Source organism: Leptosomus discolor, chromosome 3, assembly GCF_034619465.1.
Source record: "Leptosomus discolor isolate bLepDis1 chromosome 3, bLepDis1.hap2, whole genome shotgun sequence".
Lineage (NCBI taxonomy): Eukaryota > Metazoa > Chordata > Aves > Leptosomiformes > Leptosomidae > Leptosomus > Leptosomus discolor.
The window spans coordinates 34,013,829-34,036,891 of record NC_141393.1 but is presented as its reverse complement, the minus strand read 5'-3'; the positions used below and the strand labels follow the sequence as shown (position 1 = coordinate 34,036,891).

At 35.6% G+C, this 23,063-nt stretch overlaps 1 protein-coding gene across 2 annotated transcripts in view; it reads left to right on the top strand.

Moving 5' to 3' along the window:
* Nucleotides 1-23,063, top strand: part of DPH6 (diphthamine biosynthesis 6) — a 214,743-nt gene that overhangs the window by 32,459 nt on the left and 159,221 nt on the right. For both annotated transcript variants that reach the window (XM_086463379.1, XM_086463378.1), the window contains exons 4-5: nucleotides 19,364-19,437; nucleotides 22,197-22,315. In XM_086463379.1, the coding sequence (XP_086319505.1) occupies nucleotides 19,364-19,437; nucleotides 22,197-22,315 (193 nt within the window). The remainder of the gene's footprint in view (nucleotides 1-19,363; nucleotides 19,438-22,196; nucleotides 22,316-23,063) is intronic.

Here is a 23,063-nt window from a genome sequence, read left to right as displayed (position 1 = left end):
ATCGTGATTTGAGAGCCAGCATGTTGCACTACCGTCTTGCATAGTGACACTCTTGCCCTTTTGTACATGATCTGTGTGGCAAGGAATGGAAACTTTGTCTTTTCCAAGGCTACAGCAGAAAAATTAGGCTGGATTGAATTCTTCTGTGGTCCAGTCCATTTGCACTTGAATTACATTTGCACTCTTCTAGTAAAATGATTGCGTTCTTCATCTATCTAAGCTCTATCTTGTATGCAGGCCTAAATTGATGCTTCTCTGCTATGTTTAGGATTTTTCAGACTACATAGTCTACTTCTGTTTCACTAGAAAAATTTGTTGCTATCAACAGATTGCTTTGATCTAGAACATCCGGGCAGGGCTGTATTCCCAGAATACTTGTTAGTTACAATGATACACAAGTGATTTAGAAATTAAAAGGCAATGTTCTGGAAAGGAAATGAGGATCTGTCAGTAGGAAATAGCCCCACATCTTATAATTACAATGAGTGGCTTATTTTATGGATCACATAAACTCTATTATAGAAGGAGACAAGGCTTGGAATAAGTGAACTGCTGCATGTTGCAGAAACATTAGCAACTGTGAAATATTACGTTCTACTTATTAGAAAACAAAAAGGTAAAATTAATGCAGACTTAATTCTATGCTGTCCTTTAATACAGCAGAAGCAGTAATGATAATTTAGGATCAGACTCTTGCAGGCATTAGCAGTGCAAATAAATTGTTGATAAAACAACTTTTTAGACAATGTTGAAAACTGAACTGAAAGCATAGTCACAGCTCAACCAGATGACCAGGTTTGTTACCAGCCGTAGTTTGGATGGTTCCTATTATAGGCCATTCTGGGAGACTTTTTTTTTTTTTTTTTGTGCAACTGCTAAAAGGAAGAAGCTGTCATGTAAACTGGATACTAAATTTATTTGTGTATCTGCTATTACTGCTCTTTCTGCATTGACTAATATTTTTTGTGTATGTCTTGTGTGCATCTTGCCAACCGGAAAGAAGTACTTAAAGAGGTACTGAGTAGTGCTCAGTATATCTGCCAAATGATTTTTATACCTGCTTTAGAATTTTTAATTATTTTTAAATTATTTGTCTGTTTGAATTTGATTTACCTTGAGAAGGTTGTAAGGGAAGCCTATCAGCTTTGGGGATTTTTTTCATTGATTTTGAGGAAGTTATGCCAGGTTTAATGCAACTAACTGTGAATATGGCTTGGACATTCTGTCTGTACTATATCTGTGCTGTGCCTGATGTGTGCTACAATACTATACAAAAATAAGGTTGTCCTCACTCATTTAGAAAGGTGAGGAATTCTCCCTTTTAATTAAATCACAAAAACTTTGGAAGGGCATCAGAAGATGAGGCATCAAATAAAAATAAGACAGGAGATTTAGTCTCATCAGAGCTGCCAGTAGATACTGTGTGATCCCTGAAGAACTAAATACCTATACGGGATACTCAGCTGATCTAATGCAGTGCATTAAAGTTAACTAACTCGTGTAGTTCTGTGCATACGAAGTCACAGTGTGAATGTGAAATCATTACAAAAGCAAACAAAAGAGTTTTAAGTATAGGAATAAAGCAGTTGTAAGTCTTGCTGCAAACCTCTCTAGGCTGTTTGTCTTCGTTATTGATGGAATAAGTTTATTCCAAAGAAAGAATAGTGTTAATGTGCAGAGCTTGCAAAAAGTATCAGACTATTATAATTATAGGCAAGTGACAGTTATGCCATCTTTGACTTTAATGGGAGGTTCCAGTAAAGGATGCTAAGAGACAGGAGAGAGAGGATCCAACACAGCATTAGTTTCAAAAATAAACTTCCTGCTGGTTACAAGTTGTAACAGCAGAGATGCTTTTTCTGTAGCCCTACTAACAAGGCAAGCCTCATAGATTCGTAGAAACATAGAATGGTTTGGATTGGAAGGGAACTTAAAGACCATCTAGTTCCAACCCCCCTGCCATGGGCAGGGACACCTTCCACCAGACGAGGTTGCTCAAAGCCCCATCCAACCTGGCCTTGAACACTGCCAGGGAGGGGGCAGCCACAGCTTCTCTGGGCAACCTGTGCCAATGTCTCACCGCCCTCCCTGTAAAGAATTTCTCCCTAATATCTAATCTAAATCTCCCCTCTTTCAGGTTGAAACCGTTACCCCTTGTCCTGTCACTGTAATCCCTGTGGAAACAGTCCCTCTCCACCTTTCCTGTAGGCTCCCTTTAAGTGCTGGAAGGCCACTATAAGGTCTCCCTGGAGCCTTGTCTTCTCCAGGCTGAAAAACCCCAACTCTCTCAGCCTATCTTCATAGGGGAGGTGCTCCAGCACCTTGATCGTGTTTGTGGACCTCCTCTAGACCTGCTCGAGCAAGTCCATGTCTGTCTTATGCTGGGATCCCCAGAGCTGAACACTGCAGGTAGGGTCTGACCAGAGCACAGTAGAGGCAGAGAATCCCCTCCTTCGACCTGCTGGTCACATTTCTTTTTATGCAGCCCAGGATGCAATTGGCTTTTTGGGCTGCAAGTGCACATTGCTGGCTCATCCACCAACACCCCGAAGTCCTTCTCCACAGGGCTGCTCTCAATCCACTCATTGCCCAGCCTGTATCTGTGCTTGGGATTACCCCGACCCAGGTGCAGGACCTTGCACTTGGCCTTGCTGAACTTCATGAGGTCTGCACAGGCCCACCTCTCCAGCCTGTCAAGGTCCCTCTGGGTGTCACCCCTTCCCTTCAGCATGATGACCACACCACACAGCTTGGTGTCATCAGCAAAGTTGCTGAGGGTGCTAGGTCTCCTGTCCATGTCGCCAACAAAGATGTTAGAACAGCACCAGTCCCAATACCAGCCCCTGAGGAACGCAAACTATATCAAACTGTATGTTGAAGAATTGATTAAAAATGTCATAGAAAGAGGCTGCCTGACCAATTCTCTATAGAGTGAGAATCTGATTGCATCAGATTAATCACTCAGACTACTCTGAGAAAATTGAATTTCTCAAGTCACTTCATGAAGTGGCAGCCACGTACTGTGGCTGAAGAGTTGCACACCCTGAGTAGTGGCTGCACATCAGTTTAGTCGCTGCTGAAGACATGGATTTTTTTTTTTTTCTTTTTTTCTTACATTCGGGAATGCTACATCTTGTCCAATCAGAGACCTATAAAAATTGTTTGATATTACAAAAGTAGAATGCTTTCCTGGTATTGATGCTTACATCAGAGTACTTACTAGTCTGCCAGATACCATGAGAGATGGCCATTTTAGTTTTCTTTCATTAAAATAAAGAGCAATAGTTAAAAATAATGTGAGTGCAATTAACTGGGTGTTTGAAGCTTGGACCAGACTGGGAGTTTTTGAGACTTCTTTCAGGAATTAAAGAAATTCACAGTCTAGTTGTACATATCTGTAGCTGCAAGGACTGATGTCAGAAAATTGTGTTGCAGGTTGTTCTCTCCTCGCAGGCCTGAAATTCAGTCAACTTCTGCTCTGTGAAGTCTTGTTTATTGCAGTATACTCTTTGAGTATAAAGTATAAAATGAGAATTTGAAGGCAATGTGGACCTACTGTACTGACTGTAACAATCTTGCAACACATCTAACATGCTTTTACTAAGGAGGAATATTGCGTTACTTTTTTGGGATTTTTTTTTAGTTCATTACTTTTAATAAAAGGTTTTTTTTAATTGATTCTAATTATTAAGTTCTAAATATCTAATGTATAAATGTTTTTATTCTAAATGGGAGAATGATATCCTTAAGAACATATTATTAGGCTATAATTCTGCCCAGTTACTGCATCTAAACAGAGGTAGAAGTAGACAAATCGAAAAGATGTGACTTTGTGTGGCTGCAGTAGCTGAAGTGTCTGAAACATGTTCATTCAGCTTATATATTTGAACTGAGATTATATAGAAAAATAACTGTTTCTATTGTTATAAAAAAATGGGGAGAACCCTTGATCCTTGCTGCTAAGCAGTCCAGTGAAGAGGAAGATTTGATTCTTCTTGTAAACTTTCTCAAGCTTATCAGAGAGCATATTTTGATATTGTTTTGGAATGTTTCTCTTAAGAATTGGAATCATTGCTATCATTTTAGTAATGCTAGATGACCTTGTCTTTATTTCAAATATAGTGATGGAAAAATAATCCAAACAAAGGCACTTTATAAGAGAATCAAACCTGAAAATCACAGTGTGGCATTTTGTGCTTCACTGGAATCTGGGAAAAACTTCGTTGAAAGTTGCAATATTTTCATCAATAAGAGTAAATGATGTCATAGATGAGCATAAAATAACAGTGTTTTCACAAAGTATGTGCAAAATTCTCTTTATTTTGGTCACGGTGTTTGAATCTTCAATGAGTTCTTACTGTGAGAAGTGCAGTGCAGACACTGGAGTTTCGGAATAGTAATTATTGGGCAAAAAGGACTGTAAATGCTTAAATCTGAAGAGGACTGTTGTGCTAAAAATTAGCAGAAAATGTCTACCATTGTAAAAAGTGTTAGTGTCAGTTTTTAAGGAATATTTTATCTGGATTCCTTTAAGTTTGTATAAGCTATAGAAGAACTTGGCAATCATCAGTGTGCCTTTGTTTAATTGATATTTGTTCAGTGGTGTTTTCTCATCATTTGGGCATAATGATTTCCAGGATCAGTGATAGCTGGACAAAAAAAGATAAAGAACTTAGACATACTAACTTGATCTAATAGAATAAACTTCTAGTGTTTGAAAGAACTTCCAAACCCTGTTGACTTACAGAGAAGTAACAAAAATTCTGTTGAAAATCAGAGGAGGGTTCACGAGGTTTCTGTTCCAAGTCCAAAAAAGAAAGAGGCCTTTCTTTTAGACCTGTGTTCCAAATAGACTATTTTCCTCCAGTTTAATGTTCTGAGTTCTGCTTTTGTGCAAGGAAGAGTGATGATAAGATCAGAAGAGCTGATTATTAGTAGTGCAGATAACGAGAATATTCTGTGAGAGTTAATCTAACATATGTTGTCGCTGGAAAAAATATAGGAGATCTTGTATGAATTTTGTATGTGGTACTTCAGAGTCCATTCCAAGTTGATCTGCTCGTACGAGTAATAGCAACTTCATGATTTAGTAGTTTGAAAATGTGATATGAAATTAGGAAGAAATGGTTAGTGATACAGTTTGCAAACAAATGTGCAGATGTTGCAGAACAAGTGAAATTGTTTCATGCAGAAAAGATTAAATACTTGCATGCTTATAGAATAGGGTGGTTTCCTCGTGACAGCAATGGATCAGTATAATGTAAATGTTGTCTTTAACTCTTCTGCCTGTCTGTGGGTGAAGAACAATCTTACTAAAGTCGGTGAAATGATACTATTAGTATCACAATAGGCCTGAGCTGCCTTACTCCATTGCACTATGCAAATAGAATTAAATATAAGCTAGGTTTAGGTTTCTCAAGTGTCATTAAGTAGCAAGAAAGATTAAATTTGTCAGGTAATCTTTAGAGAAAATTAACTTTTAATATAACGTTTTAGGACTTTTATGTTCCTATAATGTTTTCAGGTGAAAACTGTGCAGCTTTCCTGCTAGCTGACTGGTGTTTGTCCGTAGCAGACTACAGTTTCTCATTAGAGTAATATCAAATGAGGTAAAGTAAATCTTATATCCTCAAATATGCCTTTCTTCTTATACATTTGTTACTGGATAATTTTGTATTCCAATAACTCGCACCACTACAATAATCTTCGATATAATACTTGCTTTATATTAAAAATCGCCACTTTGACACTTAGAAAGAAGATGCAGTTTTGAACTAAAAAATCCTATGAGGTGAAAGCAACAGTTTTTGTTTTCTTTTGTTTTAAATTGTCCATCAACAGTTAAAAATTTTGAATTTATTAAGCAGTCAATTACAGTACACGTACTTCAGCATTATGGTTTTTGTGACAATTCGGGAATGATTGCAAATATTTTGAATCTGCACATTGTACATTAGGTATATAAATCACATTCATGTTATCAGACGACTCAGCAGAGATGCAGATGTGAATTAGCTATTTGTAAAAGACTTAAGAATCTTCAGACTTACTGATGAAATTTCAGCTTTATCTTCATGGGACTGTCAGGTTAAAACTTTGGGGTTTTGGTCTACCATATTAGATATTTTTTATTCAAGTACTTCAAGTTACTGAATGTGATCAACATTTCAGGCAAGTAGTAATGAACACTTTTGACAGTGTTCTCATGGCTTGTTCAAACATTGCATGAAATAATTTTATATCTCAGTCAACCTTAAGTAAAAGTTCACTACTTCTTGCAGAATGTCGTATTTTGCTCCCATACAGTTTGCTCCAGATGCTGTTTCTTCAAGGCTAGTTGGTGTAATGCTACATTTGACAGTTAAATTTTGATGGAGTCTGTGATTTATAAATACTTTCAGTAGCTCTTTCCTCCAAATACTGGAAGTTACAGAGGTATGAACATTTAATATCATGAAAAGATATTCTCTAAGAGGGAAAGGTTTTGTACAGTTTGGAGTTTAAGTCATAAGAAAAATATAAGCAATTTGCCATATTCTTAAAAGTCTTTCTTTTAAGGTAACTAGAGATCAGTGGTGATGTGAGAGTGCATGTATGTTTGTGTGTGTGTGTATAAATGCACATTAGTTTTCATAAATACGGAGTGCAGTTTTGAAAGATGTTCTCAGCTGTAGTACATGGGAGAATGACTTATTTAAGTGTACATAAACATACCTACTTGTCATACCTGTTAGTGACAATAAAATTGACTTATTTAATCTGAAATCCTTATATTATTTAGAATGTGTTAAAAATAAGCAGGCAGCTACTTTAATGTTGCATTACGGCATATAAGAGTGAATTTTAGAAAAATAATTAAAAAAAATATTCTTTGCTCTCAGGGAACTATATTCGTTGCAAGGAAACATAAGGGAGGAATAGAAGATTTGTTTCTAATAGACAAAGTAGCTTATTTTCATTCAAGATATGTTTTTCTACCATGGTTCTCAGTCTTGTCCTATTGCACGTGGTAAGAGGACAACAGAAAAACTCAGAATCTTGTCCTGTCATGCCTACAGTTTTACTTGTGCAAAAAGAACTCTTTGCTCGCAGAATTTGCAACATGAATGAAGTTACTTACGTGCCTCAGTATTTGCCAGTGTGTGTTCTAAAATACTTCATTGCTTTGACAATACTCATATAGAAATCAATGATGCTAGACAGTTAATGCTTGTGTGACATTTTCCGAGAGTAGCTTATCTCAGTGGAATTCTGTTAATGAGCTGAATTGTCCAAACCATGCCACATACCTCAGATAACTAGAGGAAGCTGTGGAGCCTGTTCAGTTTGTTTTGTAGATGCTGTACTGGATCTGTGTCTTGTTGGTCTTCACCGAGGAGGGGTGGATTACCATTAGCATCTAGAAGTTCGTCCACATGGAGGCTATGTGGTCGAAAGCTAATGCAGAGCAAGGAAAAAAAAAGCTTGTGTGTATATTCAGGAACTTAGTTTATCAGGGCTGGCTTTTGGCTCTTTTCCAGTTTGTTATGGATACTTTTTAAAAAAAGAAGTCTGAGAGTGAAATTCTACCTTGTCTGCAGTCAGAAAGTACGATGCAGGTGGACTGAGTTGCATCATCTAAATCATGAATCTTCTCTCACCTAGAAACATAGAAACCAATGTTCCTTTGACCTTCTTTTTCTTGATTTAGTAAGTGGTTTGTCCTCAGGAAGACATTGATCTGGAACATAATAATACAGGCCAATACCTGCCTTCGTAAGGCAAACACTTTTTTTTATTTTGGTTTCATGCGGAAGAAGCCACACATAATTGTATATGTAGGTATCTTAAAAACCTAGTTGTTAAATTTAAATCATGGTGGTTGACTACTAATTCTAGTTAAATGTGTAAGAAGTATTTATAAACTTGCTGTGTCTTTCGTGTTATAGCTGTTGATGTAATTGCTCTTGCTTGCAAAATAGTTACACTTACAATCACCAACACTTACATTATCCAATCTAGCATGGGAACAGAAACATGCATGGGTACTGGACTGTTTTTCAGTTGTTCGCTGGCATCTTGTCATTACGATGTAATGTCTTTTATTCAGTCTGGAGTTGGCTGTTCATGCTAAATTTGGTTATTAAATTAAGTAATCAGTCTTTGTTGAGGTAATTTTATAAATAAGATGTCCTGAAAGAAGTGTCTGCAGGCAAGTTTGCTCTGTAATTATTTGAACATTTAAGAATTAGTAGTCCCAAACGTGAAGTAGGCATTTATGCAAGCCCAAATCTCTGCACAAAATGCAATTTTTAATTTTTTGTTGTTGTTGTTCAGTTGCGGACTGTTGTCTCCCTGTTAGAGACTTTCTAGCTTCTGTTGATGGCACATAGGCCTCTTGTGCCCTCGGTCGACTTGTATAAAGAAAACTTACAGTTCTGTAGAGAAGTCCTTAGGTAATCTTTGCAATAAGGAATAAGTCTATTGATTTTTATTTTAGTATTCTGTGGTTTTTGATAGGTGTATCTAACTATATTAAATTTTACTAAATGTGTTGGTTTTAGCATGACCTATTTTTTTATTGGAGAAAATGAATTAGTCAATCTAAATAGTTTAGAAAAAAATTTATGAAATAGTATAATATCTAAAAAGATACCTCAACTTGCTTGTATTTTATGAAAAAAGTTAGTATATGAGGTAACATTAAAAATTTCATTCATTAATGAATGATTTGTAATTGCTAAGACTGATTGTTTGCTTTGTAAATGTAGCTAAATGGTGAATGAGCATAACATGAAAATCTGCGTTTATGGTATGATGTGTGGCTATCGTGGAAGACTTTCCTGGTTTTCTCTTTCTGCTGTTCAGAGTTTGATTCCAGCTTTTTGAACTGCCATTACTTCACTATACTGCTGTTTGATATTAGACTTTGACAATGGTGTTTCTGTCTCTTTTGCTCACTCTCCTTTTTCGTTTGCAGTGGTGTGTGCATGTGCTTATGTGCATACAAATGTACGCCTGTACCATCTCCCTGAATTTTTGGTGCTTCCAGGTAGCAAGACCATATACTAATTAAATGTGGTTATTATGAGATTGCGATTAGATAATGAAAGGTGTGACTGAGAGCTGATGAATACCGCCCTACACTGAGTTAATAGATTGTGTCTGTGTGTGCATGCAGAATTTCAATAATTGCATTTATAAAACTCTTGAAGTTACGCCCTCGGTTCTGCTTAGCGGTGGTGGTAGATCTCTCTGTGCCTTATGCAGGGCATTTGTAAAAATGAATTTAATAAGCTTTTGAAGTGAGTTAGTTACCTAGTATTATCTCCTTATATAGATACTATTGTTCAAAGGTGATTTACTTTTAAAGTGAGTGAAGCTAAGCCCACTGAAGACTACTGAAGTTCTTAATGAGAGTGTTCATAGGGGTTTCATGTGAATCCATATTAAATTAATTTCCACCCCTGGTTTTGGAACTGCTTCTTCCTAAGGAATGAAGGCATGGGGTGTACGTGCTTTGAGGTCTCTGAGTGGAAGACATTAAAGTCCCAGATGATGCGTAGTGATCCACAGGACTATGCAATTCGTAGCTAGTCTGCAGAGCCTTACCAAACAGCGGTTTTTCAATTTGAAGTAGAGTTATTATATCCCTGTGTCTCGGGGATATTTCCATACTGTCTTTGATTACTTGCAGCTGCCTCTGACAGACATATTAAAGCTCAGAAAAATCACATACTCTGAAATCAGTATAATCAGTGATCTTAGAATGCTTCACAAATTATAAGGCGAAACTCATATTTAAGAATTTTCCACTCAAATAATTGCAGAAGCCTACAAGTCCTGTTACTAATGTATATAGTCAATCACACACCTGCAAATATGTTGTGTTTTAATTTGAAGTTTTGCAAATGAGTGATAATCATTATTTAGGCACAAATGACTTTAAGCTTTAATTTAAGCATGTCTAACAATTTTCTGTTACTCATGCAAGCTTCAAGGAGGGTATTAATTGGAAAGACAATTTCATTTAGAGATAATCTGTTTTATATCTTGGTCATAAAATGAACTCTATTCTGTCAAAGCTATGAAGCAAATGTTAAAAATGCAACCTAGTTCCCCCAGTCTTCAGATATTTATACTTTAGTTTCTTACATAGATCTGTTCTAACAGTAAATTTTTAGGGTTATCCTGCATTTTTCTGGCTGGGAGTGTTCACATTTTCTTGCAGTACACGTGAACAGGCATATATAGGCACAGGTCTAGCATTTCCTGTTTCTTTCTTTATATTATTTTGTCTGTGGTATGGAATATTTAATTTGAGAGACATTATTAAGGTGGTGAATAGTTCCATGCAGTGATATGCTCAGCAGTAACCTTTAGTCATAATGAGATATTGTCTGTATGTCTTACTTTGTTCAGCTTTCTCTGGCACTGATGAAGCCTAAGGCTGCTGTTTCTTTGAGTTGCTGATAATTTTTTATCTGATTAACTGACACATTTAGTTGAAATCAGACACAGCCCTTAGGCTGGGCATGGATTTAATTTAAAAAGTATCAAAGGTTTGCACTGTGTGCTGTTTAATCATCATGTTTATCAGGCAAAGAAAAATTACCGGAAGAACCATAGGGAAAGGGTTATCTTAAGGAGCAGTAACTTGGGAAATTGATAATAACTCTGAGGTAATTTACAGCTAACTCTTACATTCATTAATATAACATTTCCCACTAATAATTACAGTGCATGTAATGTACTAATTAAATTGAAAACATTAGCACTAATTTTCTTTTTGCTGAACTCTGAGAGGGTCAGGTAAAGACATTAAAATGTGAAATTAAAGAAAACCTTTGTACTTGTACTACTGCAATGAATATTTTACTTACTTTTAGAATACTTCTACCAGTATTGTATGCTACAATGCTTACATAGACATTTCTTCAAATTACCCTCCCTATCCCTAATTGAATTTCAGTCACTGAAATTAAAAAAAAAAAGGGGGGGCAAAAAATAAATCACAGTGTGCTACCACCTTTACTCTTACATTTCTGTTTATATTTTACTTCAGTTGTGAACCACTATGTCAGTGTTGTACACAGGTATTACAGAGCCATCTTAACAGCAGCATAACAGTAAGCATACACATGGCACTGATGTTTTGGAGCTTTCACAAAACTGTTTAATTTTTTATACTGTTTTCTGATAGAAAATACAGCTTAAAGTAATTTATGGTACATGGAGAGCAGCAATTTTGAATTTTGTTATTCATTAAACTGTTTAAAAATATGTAGAACTTTAAAACTGTGAAGTTTAAACATAAATTGTGCATTTTAGTACAGTTACAGTTGCAAAGATTGATACGCTGTTCTAACAATTGTTCATTAAGATTATTTTTCATGAATGCTAGGAACTGGAATAAATTAGTGGCTATAACAAGACATGTAATAATTATGTAATTTCACTTACAGTTAAAACATAGCTAATAATTATCTTATGTACATAAAAAAAAGCTGTTAGCTTTTTTAGCTGCTGCTAAAAAAATTGTGTTATTTAGATGCTTTTTGAAAGTTGGTTTTTCATAACTGACTTTAAAAATTAGTAATTTTGGTAGTTTTGAAGGGGAAAAATAAGTTTTAAAAAGGCATGTGGAAAATAAAAGGTGGTTAGGATCGATATACGTCTATGTTTAATATCTTTTTTTATGTATACATTACATACTTTGTGATGGGTATACTGTACTAAGTGCTTTCTGTATTATCCAAATATTTCAGAGGAGCAATTTATTTTTACTGTAGACTAACCTATTGCACTTAGCAATGTATTAGTAAAGTTTTGCATAGTTTAAATAATCTCTTAAATTGACAGTGTCCGGGTTTGGCTCGGACAGAATCACACCCAGCCATGCCAGGCAGGCCATGAGCAGTTTGGAGTCAGGCAGGGCAGCGACCTGAGTGAGCTACAGGTGTAGCCCATCCCATAATGTCATGGTCATTATAGAGGGGGAAGGTTTGCTGAGGAGAGGGAGCTCCTGTGGGGTTCCTGCTGAGGTTCCTCCTGTTCCTCCTCTGGCTTCTCCCGAGGACTGCTCTCTGGTCAGTTGTGACAACTGGCTATTCATTTGGCTGAGTATAACTGTGTATGTCTCTGTTGGCATTGGTGGTGTTTCATTAAATCTGTTTCTCTTCAACCTGTGGGTCTGCTCTACTTTTTCCCAGTTCTCCTCTGTGGCTGGTGAGGGGTCATTGGGTGATAGAGTGACTGTTACAGTTTAGCCCTGGGTACAGGCTAAACGTAAACAACAGTACATGATGTTTTCTTTAATAATAACAAGAAAAAAAAAAAAAAAACACCACAACCCAAGGGGAAAAAAAACACCCTTCCATGTTAACTTTCCTTGAACATTTTTCTGTTTTCTCTTACTTTTTATATGATACAGCACCTAACGTCTTGCCTCCAGAATTTTCCCGAATTCACTTCCTTGGCTTTTGTTTTCTGTGCAGATCCATGATATTTGGCCTGTTCTACCCATGGTGAGACTGCAGTTTTGTGAACATGCTTTTTATAGTACCAAACCTGATCAGGTTCCACATTAAAAGGTGAAGTGTATACACAAGACCTGGCACTGTTGATTCTACGATTGAGTCTCTGCTGACCAAAATCAGTTTGGAATGAAACAAAATCCTATCTGTTTGCAAAATGTCCAATACCTCTTTCAATACCAAACACTGAATCCAATGAAGAGCTAGTTTTCAGTTAGTACTCTTTGTGTGCTTCAAGCGCTGAGCTGAGTGCTCTGTGCGGCAAGGCTTTGTGTAAACTGTCCAGTTGAGGAATTTACAGAGGTGGTTAGACCGTGGTTTATTTCTGTTCCACCTCACACTCCATCCTTCTTCCCTTCAAATCTTTTTTCTTGAATTTGTGCCACTCCAACCTTGATTTGTTGAACCTTACAGAATAGGGGATTGAATTTATTCCATTTCATGGTATGTAAGTATATTAACTAGTTCTCCCATTTCAAAGCATGTGTTAAGCATATTGATGTTTCTCCTTGTGGAAGCTGCTGCCTGGACAGTGGTGGAAGTTTATATCTGCTCTTTACCATCAGAAGAACTAAATGAAAAGTGGTGATGGTGAATAGCTCCCTGTCAAAAGTCTTTAAATGGAAATGCTAACCACAACTGGAAAATTACATGATGTACTGCCATTTCAAAAGATGCTTGAAACTTATGTATTATCAAAGGAAGTAAACTAGAATAAGTGCAGAACATCTTGTATGTAACTGTTTAAATCAGATTTAATGTAGCTTGTAAAGCAAGCAGCCAATGAAAACCTTCAGTTCTTTTGTTACTGACTTCAAGATATATTATGGACATATGTACATATACACATATATACATGTATGTACATGTGCTATAAATATATGTAAATATATACATATTCACGTGGTTTTGTGCGTATGTGTGTATATGTGTATGCACTCATACATGTGCATATCCACCCTCTAAATGTGTTATAGGTATGTATAATTGGAAAAAAGAACAAACCCCAGAACAAAAACTATGGGTAATCTACTTGATATTTAAGTTTCAAGTTTGGGCCATTGTTCCAACAGTTTTTTAACAGAAGTTCTGTGACCTTAGAGATTATAATGGCTTTTTAAATTCCTTTACCATAATATGGTTTTGAAATTTGCTAGGACTCAGGACTAGAATTTTTAAAATCCCAAACAAATAGGTCTGCAAAGCAGTTCATTTAAATATAGACGTACTGGTTTTGTCTAAGAACAGGACACTTAAGTCTCTACTTCCAGACACTTTTCTTTTTAATTTGAGGGAGTTTTCTTACTGAGTGTCTTTGCTGATGTATATATTTTGTGAGAACATGAAAAAACAGAAGTAATTAAAAAAAAACAAACCATGTTTATTGCTCTGTGACCTTGTTAAAAAACGTATTGGGCAAGTCAGTTGCCGTCATCATGGATGAACAGGAAATTCTGTGAGTCTGTGTATTTGGGAACTTGTGAAAGGAAGTCCTACAGGTATTCATTTCACTGCATATTTATTTGTTATGAGAATCACATGTTTTTTTGGTGTTACTGTCTTGTATCTCTGATACAACTATTTATTTACCATTCTTAGAGAAAGGGGTGTATATATAATGGAAACTGCTGTGGTAACAATGTATTTGCAATGCACTATAATAAATGTTATGATCATAACAGTAAACATTATTTGTTTTGGTGAGGAAAGAGACATTGAGCATAAAAAAGGTTGCCCAGAGATGTTGCAGATGCCCTATCATTGGAAGTGTTCAAGGTCAGGTTGGATGGGGCTTTGAGCAACACGATCCAGTAGAAAGTCTCCTTGAACTGATGAGGGGATTGTTAAGTTCCCTTCCAACTCAAACTGTTCTATGATTTTGTGATAAAAGATTATGGAAAATTGTGTACAATATGTGTATTTATGTAGCCATGGAGATTAATTTAGTTGTGAGATAACAGTTGTATAGCCTTGTGCGTGCTTGTATCAGAAACTTCAAAACCATTACTTACCGAACTTAGTTGGTGGGATAGTTTGCCTCTGGTAACTTAGAACTGAACAATGAAAGTTGTTATTAAAAGGTCTTTAGTGTCTGTTTTTTTAGAATATCTGAGCATACAATTTTTTTTACCAAGACAGAAAAAACTCTGTGATAGAACATTGGATGAGAACTTTCCTCAATTGTTTGGGAAACATATACTGAATACTATTTTCTAAATATCATTCTCTATCGAGCCACTGTGGCTGAACACTTTTAATTTATATGTAATTTCTTTATGATGAAAATAGGAAAAGCCCTGGATATTTCAAGTGAACCTGTTAGCAAAAAAAAACAAACCAAAAAAACAAACCAACCAAACAAACAAACAAAAAATCCCCTATTGTATATAAGAAGTGGTGGCAATACAGTTTTATGCTGTAAAAGTTTGTAAACGTAACTGTTCAAAATGGTAGTAAGAATAAAAATTCAGAATAACTTAAAAATTGTATTATATTTGTTTTTCTTCACAGCATCATGATACTACACACAATAGACAGATGCATACAAATAAAACAATGCTGTTAAGTAGTAACAGTGTTGAGAATCTGTGCTTAATTGGTGAGCTCCAAGCTCTTCTGCTTTTAAACATTATTACCACTCCTAATACTCCATAAAAGCTTAAAAACATGTGTGTTAAACCAGTATTTAAAAGTTGATACTTTTGATGCCAAGCCCTTAAACAAAAGTATTTTCAAAGTGTGGTCAGTTCTGTTTATTGTCTGTGAGACTGTAAGATCTTAGAGTTTAGTTCCATGGTAGTGACTGTCATTTACCAAAGAGTAAAATTTGGAGCTCTAAGACAGGAAATCCAGGGCCACTGCAGGCATTATTTGCATTCCTACATTCAGTTTCCAAAAGTTCAGCTATGTCTGTCTTTGAGTTTGTGGCAAGGAGGAGTCCCTTTCTTTAAATAAATAAATAAATAAATAAATAAATAAATAAATAAATAAATAAAATGTAGTTGGTTTTAATTATTTATTATTGACAGAGCAATTTTTCTTTTAAAAATATATTAATCAAAGATGTTGTACATTTCATTCTTACAAGGATGTTGGAAAAAATACTTAAACATACTCTCTCTACACTTTGGCATGACTAGTATGTCAGATTATTTTCTGCCAGTTCTTTCTGAAACACCTCACTGTTAGAATCATTAATGCATTTTTATGGCTGATCTTGTAGATGGACCCGCTATCAGCAAAGTACTGTAATATTAAAGTTAAGTGATGTGATTTGATTCCTTTGACTCCTGTTATTCTTCCAGTAGATGGAAGTACTAATTGCAGCTGTGATGGCAGTCTGAGATGTGGTGGCGTGCATCAAAAAAGAGTGCTTATCTTTGCATTGTAGTGAAGTAAGGATTGTAAGAAATTCAAAATTATTTTGTGGATGTTAGCAGTTAAGGACTATGCTATGCGGGAAAGTATATTCTGTATCTTCCAAGTACAAAAAAAGAGAACTACCAAGTAAACATAGAGATGGATGTCTATAAGATGACATATGTAATATACACCTATAGTTAAATATAGTTAAAATTATTTGCTGTGTGACCAATTTTTTTTTTACCTGTCAAAGTCCTGTAAATTGGAGCATGCAGAACTTAATGGCAAAATCTTGGTGAAATAGCAAAATCTTGGTGAAATCGAAAGGAATGGTCACAGTCTTACCATTAAACATGTCTTGATGTCTACATATTGTGATGGATTCAGCCAGAAAGGTCAACTATACTGTTACTGTTTGTGTATAAAGTCTTAAAAAATGTAGAGGATTTGGTGGCTGGTGTTCTATCCAGATGGTGACTTTCTGTTGCACATGGTTCTTAATAAGAACAAATTGATTTGTGTCTTAATGGAAACTGAAAAAAAAAGATTGGTATAGTCAGCTCTGTTTAGTAGAATGTAATGCTAATGTATTCACCTGCTGTTAATTTAAAGAAAGCAAAACAATTCTGGTAATCTCAATAAGTAGAAAATCTGAATAATTCTTTGTTTTGCCTTTTTTCCCAGATCTTGCTTGTTTATATTGTGATCATTGAGCCTAGTGTGTTCCATGAAGTAATAAATACTTACCTACCATGTGAACAGGTTTCTAATGTAGCTGTAATGCCAATAGTAGCTGCCGCATTGGTGACTAGCTGGAGAAACCCCACGTGTGTCCTGCAGTTCTTGATATGTTAGGTGTGGTGTATCATTTCTATTGTTATGCTGCCTTGTGTGAAGAAGTAGTAATGAAAAAACATTTGAACATTCAGTATCTCTGACACTGGGAGGCTATGAAGGTGATTGTAGTTCTTCATGGTTTTGTTTTTGGTTTTGTTGTTGTTCCCTGGATTGTAGGCTAAATCTACTTTACTCTTCCTTTGCCTTCAGCCCCTGAGTCCTTGCTCTGCTTTATGATCATAGAAATGCAGATGCTTTTCTGAAGTATTTTTCTGGTTTTGACTTCCCCTATTCCTTTCTGGAGTTGAATACTTCTCTCCCTATAAAGACATTCAGGTTTATTACCATATATTGTCCTAGTCTCTGATAGTCTGGATGTACTTCACAGCAGGAGTCCCAAGTTAGTTTGCAAAAGTGAGAAGCCTCAGCCATTCTGATTCCGTGATTCCCTTGCAAATATACTATAGTGTGTTGTGCAGAAAGGGATACAGCCTGCTTCATTCCTTCACACAGAAAGATGTGTGGTGAATTGGAAACATGGACAGTTAATATTTAATGTATTAATTGTTTAATAATATTAATTCATTATGTCAGATCCTATGCATGGACCACTTCATGGTCATTACCTTTGAGGATATGTTTATTATTAATAAACCTATGTGATTAATTGTTCACATAAGCAGAAATACAGGTAATGTTTCTGGACTTGTTGGATGATGTCTGAATGTTGTGATGGAGCACATTTTGAAGGAATTGTTAGTGCTATTCTTTTTACATAAAAATACAAACAAACAAACAATGCATATCTGTCATGTTTTCCAGGACTGTTATGCAACTTAACTTCGTAATCTTTCCAAAAAGAACTTTGAAGAATGCAACTTAAGTGCAATTGTAGCAGTATAGGTAAACTTCCTATCAAAATTTCATGAAACAAAGGAGTATGGGGAAAACATTTTAGATGTGCTTGAAGATCAAAGAAGGCTTCATGAATCATTTTATAACATTTATTTAAAGAAAACTACTTACATAACTTTTTAAGAAATGTAATTCTAGATGGGTGAGTTGGGTAAACTGAAATGTCTGTGATTTATTTTCATTCTGAAAAGAGCTTTGAAACGTTGTTGTACAGAAAGCTCAAAGAGTAGCAGAAGTAATATTGTCTGGATAATAGTAATAATATTGCTAATACCAGCAGTGGATAATTAACAAGTGACAGATAAGCTAAAATTAATTTTTATCAATATTATTACTTCTGAGAAACATCAATCTGAATCCTGTATGATTTGTCATTAAGTTTCATATTAAATGATATATCCATTAATGACATGTAGAAGTGCATAAATCGAACAATGATATAATTTTCAGCTTACTGTAGCTAGGACTTTTGATAAATACAGTGACTCAGATCAGTAGAGATGGGTATGAATAACTTAGGAATTTGGTTGGACAAATACATGATGAGAATTATGGGGAAATACATGATGAGAATTAGTGTAAAGAAGAGTAAGATAATAGATTGAGAAAAGAATAACCCAGGCAGTCATAAACCAGGAAATTTTTCCCTACAATATAATTATGAATAAACCACTTTCTGAATCATTTTATTGATAAGAAACTGAAAATTAGTTTTAAATTCAGTACCATGGCAGGCAAAGACTGATTTGATTTTGAAATTCATATCTAGGTATACAGTTGAAAATTTTATAGTAAAATATTGCAGTAAAATCTTGCTGCAAACTTCACAGGGTTGCTGTCTAACTGAGCAGGTCCAGAAGGTAAGTCATGCTATGTTGTTATGACCAGCCTTGGTTAAAAGGGGAAAACAGCTTCAACTAAAGTCTAGCAAATTTTAGGCAAAAAATTTAGGCAAAAAAAGTGAGTTCAGTATGTTGTTTGGGACTCAAGCAACTTTAAAAATGCAAGAGCTCATGAAATATTGTAAGCGTGTGCATTTTCAAATGTTACATTTTCAAATGTTACATTAAAGTACTATTGGCTTAGGTAGTTGAAATAAAACAGAAAATACATCTTGGAAAACCTTTTAAAAGGTGATGTTGAGTAAGTTGCTTGTGAGTTTTCTTGTTCTGGTGTTAGAATAAAAAGAATAATCTCACATCATAAAATCATTCAGGTTGGAAAAGACCTTTGAGATCGAGTCCAACCATCAACCCTACTCTACCAAGTACATCCCTAAACCGTATTGCCAAGCACCACATCTAAACAACCTTTAAACATCTTGTGCTGCATGTTGTGACAAATGCTAATTAATCATCGTGATTGTATGTTGCTGATATTTATTTGTTGGTGGGATAGCTAACACCTCAGTTATAGTGAAGACCTGGAAGTAATTTTCAGGATGTCAGGAAAACTTTAGAGTAAGTTGTTAAATATGGTACTTTTCAGTTACTCTGATTATATCTTCTGTAGAATGGTACTCAAGTTGAGTAGGTTACTGTGTTAGAGCAACAACCTTGTAGCAGGTTGCTGCTGTCTTCTATGCAAGATCTGCTTTCCAGCCCATTCAGTTCCATGTACAGTGCACAGGGAAAGACATTTATTCTTGGTTGATTCTGCCAGTAGAGGTACTTAATCTCTGTTGTTTAGGCCAGCATATACTGCTATCATTAATATTTCATGTCTTTTTTCAGGAAAAAGAAAGAGTGGAGGGTGTGTCTGTGGGAGCCATTCTTTCTGACTATCAGAGAGTTCGAGTTGAAGATGTGTAAGAAAATATTAAACTTTATTAATATACACATTCTGGAAAGTGCTTTACTTGTTTGTTTTATAACTCAAATTTTGGAGCAGAGACAGTTGCTTTATTTGTCATGTTCTATGATACCAAGTTAATTCTATTTGTGTTTCTTTTGGTTTTTTTCACTTTTTTTTTTTTTTTTTCCTCCTGGAAACATGTTATTAGTAAAAATCTGGTAGAAACAGTACTGGATTTTTGGATTGCTCTTCATGGATCTGTTGAAAATACTCAGGGTTTTGATACAAAAACAGTTGAGTAAGTTCGGATCTTTGATTTCAACAGAAAGCTCACTCAGTTCTAGTGACTATGGTGTCATGGTCAAGTATCTCCTTTTCAACAGAGTTTTAATATAGAGGAACATCCTGTGACTTGTTATAAGGAATTAAATGCAAGAGAATCCTTATGCGTGTATCTTCCTTTACTTCCTTAAAATTTAAAATTTGTTATCATTAGTCAGCAGCTTTCATTTTCATTTTTACTGTGCACACTCTGTAATTCTAGATAGTTTGGGATACTTTTAAGAGTCTTAATTTAAAAAAGGATTATGTAATACACGACCACCTTGTGTTAAAAATTAATTATAATTTCATTAGATCATTAGTTATTTATTGATGATAAAAGCAAATATCCTTTATGAACTGTAAGAATGGTGAAGTTAATGCTGTGCCAACTCGACTCACATCAGCAAGTTACACACAAGGGTGTTTTCTTTACACCCTACATACATAAATTGCAGTCAGAAATAGCTCCTTTCTTTTTCTTTTCCCTTACACTTAAAACATTTTAATGACTGCCTGATCATGTTACTAGATTATTTTGTAAAAGATTGCTTTTGTTGATTGTGGGGTTTAGTTCTCTTACCACCAGAGCCAGAAGATTTGACAAGACATCGCAGTATTTCGAACAGACCAGATTAATTCCAAACTTGCTCAGTGGTAAAAAAATTTTACGTTGATCTATAGATTTCCCACTTGCAATAATGTTATTTCACATAAACCATCCCAGTTACTTGGATTCAGCTAATTTGTTAGCTAAAGTTAAGCACCTAAATGAGCTACTTCACATTCAGAGTTGCTAAATATTTCTGTTAATTTCACAATTTAGTGCTCTGTTAAAATATGTGAAAGTAATAGCAAAACCAGTCAGATTATATGGGTGCTAACTATGGATTTACATGTCAACATTAAGCGTCCATTTAATTATAAAATCTTGACACGTAAGGCTAGTGAGTCTATCTAACATAAGAGAGAAAGCCCATATATTAGATAAACAATGATAATTGACAAATAAATGTAATTTTTGAGTGCTCTGAGCTAGTCTCATAGTTAAATGTTTTTAAGTTTTTCAGGAACTAGGCATTACACATTTTATCACCAACTGATGGTACTTGACAATTTGCAGAAGGATTACCTATCAATAGTGCAAATTAGTGATCCTCTAATTTGATAAACAATTAAATGTTGTGTATCAAATGCTGTCTAAATATGATATTTATCAAAACAAATAATTAAATTTACATTACCAAGTCGTTACTTTGTGTCAAAATCTGCATACGTTTTCCTGAATGATTCTTTTCCTTGGGTGTTGATGCAAATCACAGGTTTGTGGATTGTAAAAATTCAGCATATTGTCCTAGTGACGTCTGCCACATTTATCACAGAGTGGCAACTCTTGCCTTAGCTGTGTTCATAAAAAGTGATCATTTAGGATCATAGGAACATAGACTAGTTTGGGTTGGAAGGGTCCTTAAAGATCGTCTAGTCCAACCCCCCCCACCTTGGGAAGGGACACCTTTCACTAGACCAGGTTGCTTCAAGCCCCATCCAGCCTGGCCTTGAACACTGCCAGGGAGGGGGCAGCCACAGCTTCTCTGGGCAACCTGTGCCAGTGTCTCATGACCCTCACGGTAAAGAGTTTTTCCTAATATCTAATCTAAATCTCCCCTCTTTCAGTTTGAAACCGTTACCCCTCATCCTATCACTACCCTCCCTGATCAAGAGTCCCTCCCCACCTTCCCTGCAGGCCCCCTTTAAGTGCTGGAAGGCCACTATAAGGTCTCCCTGGAGCCTTGTCTTCTCCAGGCTGAACAACCCCAACTCTCTCAGCCTGTCCTCACAGGGGAGGTGCTGCAGCCCCCTGATCATCTTTGTGGCCTCCTCTGGACCTGCTCGAGCAGGTCTATGTCTGTCTTATGCTGGGATCCCCAGAGCTGAACACAGCACTGCAGGTGGGGTCTCACCAGAGCAGAGTAGGGGCAGGATACATTTGGCCTTCTGGGCTGTGAGCGCACGTTGCTGGCTGACATTCAGTTTTTCATCCACCGACGCCCCGAAGCCTTCTTCGCAGGGCTGGTCTCAGTCCATTCATTGCCCAGCATGTATCTGTGCTTGTGTACTTCCTAAGGTATTGGTTGGTTTGTGTCCTGAAAGGTTTAGGAATGCATTTTCTCATGGTTTTAGTTGTGTTCCTGTACAAATCGGTTTACATCAGTGAGTTACATCATACTTACGTAGATGAATTGTAGTCAAAACAAGTTTATTTCATTTTTTTAATATTAGACTTAATGTATATACTGAAATATAAGAATAGTAAAGTATTATGATTGAAATAGCAGAAAAAATTATTTAAGAGTAGGAAATGGGGGAAATTAATTTTCTTTAATTTTATATGAATTATGCTGTGTAAAAGCATAACGCTTGGCTTTATCAAACTTTTTGTTTGTTTTTAAGATGCAGAAGGCTTAATCTTCAGCCTTTAGCTTACCTTTGGCGTCGGAACCAGGAAATGTTGCTTAAAGAAATTATATCATCTAACATTCAAGCCATAATCATAAAAGTGGCAGCTTTTGGTATGTATTCAGATTCTGAGCAATATTGTCTACTGAAACCTCCCATGATCAAATCCACAACACAGAGAAAAACAGAAATTTTGTTCTGTATTTTAGGATATCAAATGTTAATATGAAGAAAATTTTAAAAAACTTACATGACAGAATAACAGTCATGATGTCTGAGTAATTAATTTACCTGTATGCAATTCATTCTAAGAGGAGACTTGGAAAAGCTGGAAAGTAATTCTTCCTAGCATGGTCATTAAATTCCTTTTGTAATTTTTTTGTTCTGCTTTGGTTTTGATTCGCACTAAAGATGCATGCATAATTCACTGGTTCACAGTATTGTCATTTATAGATGATGCAAACTGGTGGCTAGACAATATTATAAAGCAACCGTGAAAGTTCTAATAGAAATACAACAAATTAACATCAAACAAGATGTAATTATATGAGGCCAAAACATCTTGTGTAACAACAGTCTTTGAGCTGGTAAAGCATGTAGCAAACGGAAATAGTTCATCAATGCCTTCAAAAAAATGGTATTTACAGTGTAGTTGTTTAGTATACCAGAAAATCCACATGTTTTTTCACTATCAAATATGTAAAATGCAGTTTGTCTAATGAAGCAAATCAATATGAAAGTTTGCCTGTTGTTTCTTATTTGAATGTAAAGATAAGGTTAAATGAAGTTTTATTGAATGACATGCTCTATAACCCTAAGAAGCACATGAGAAAGATGTTAATGGTACAATATATTCATTTC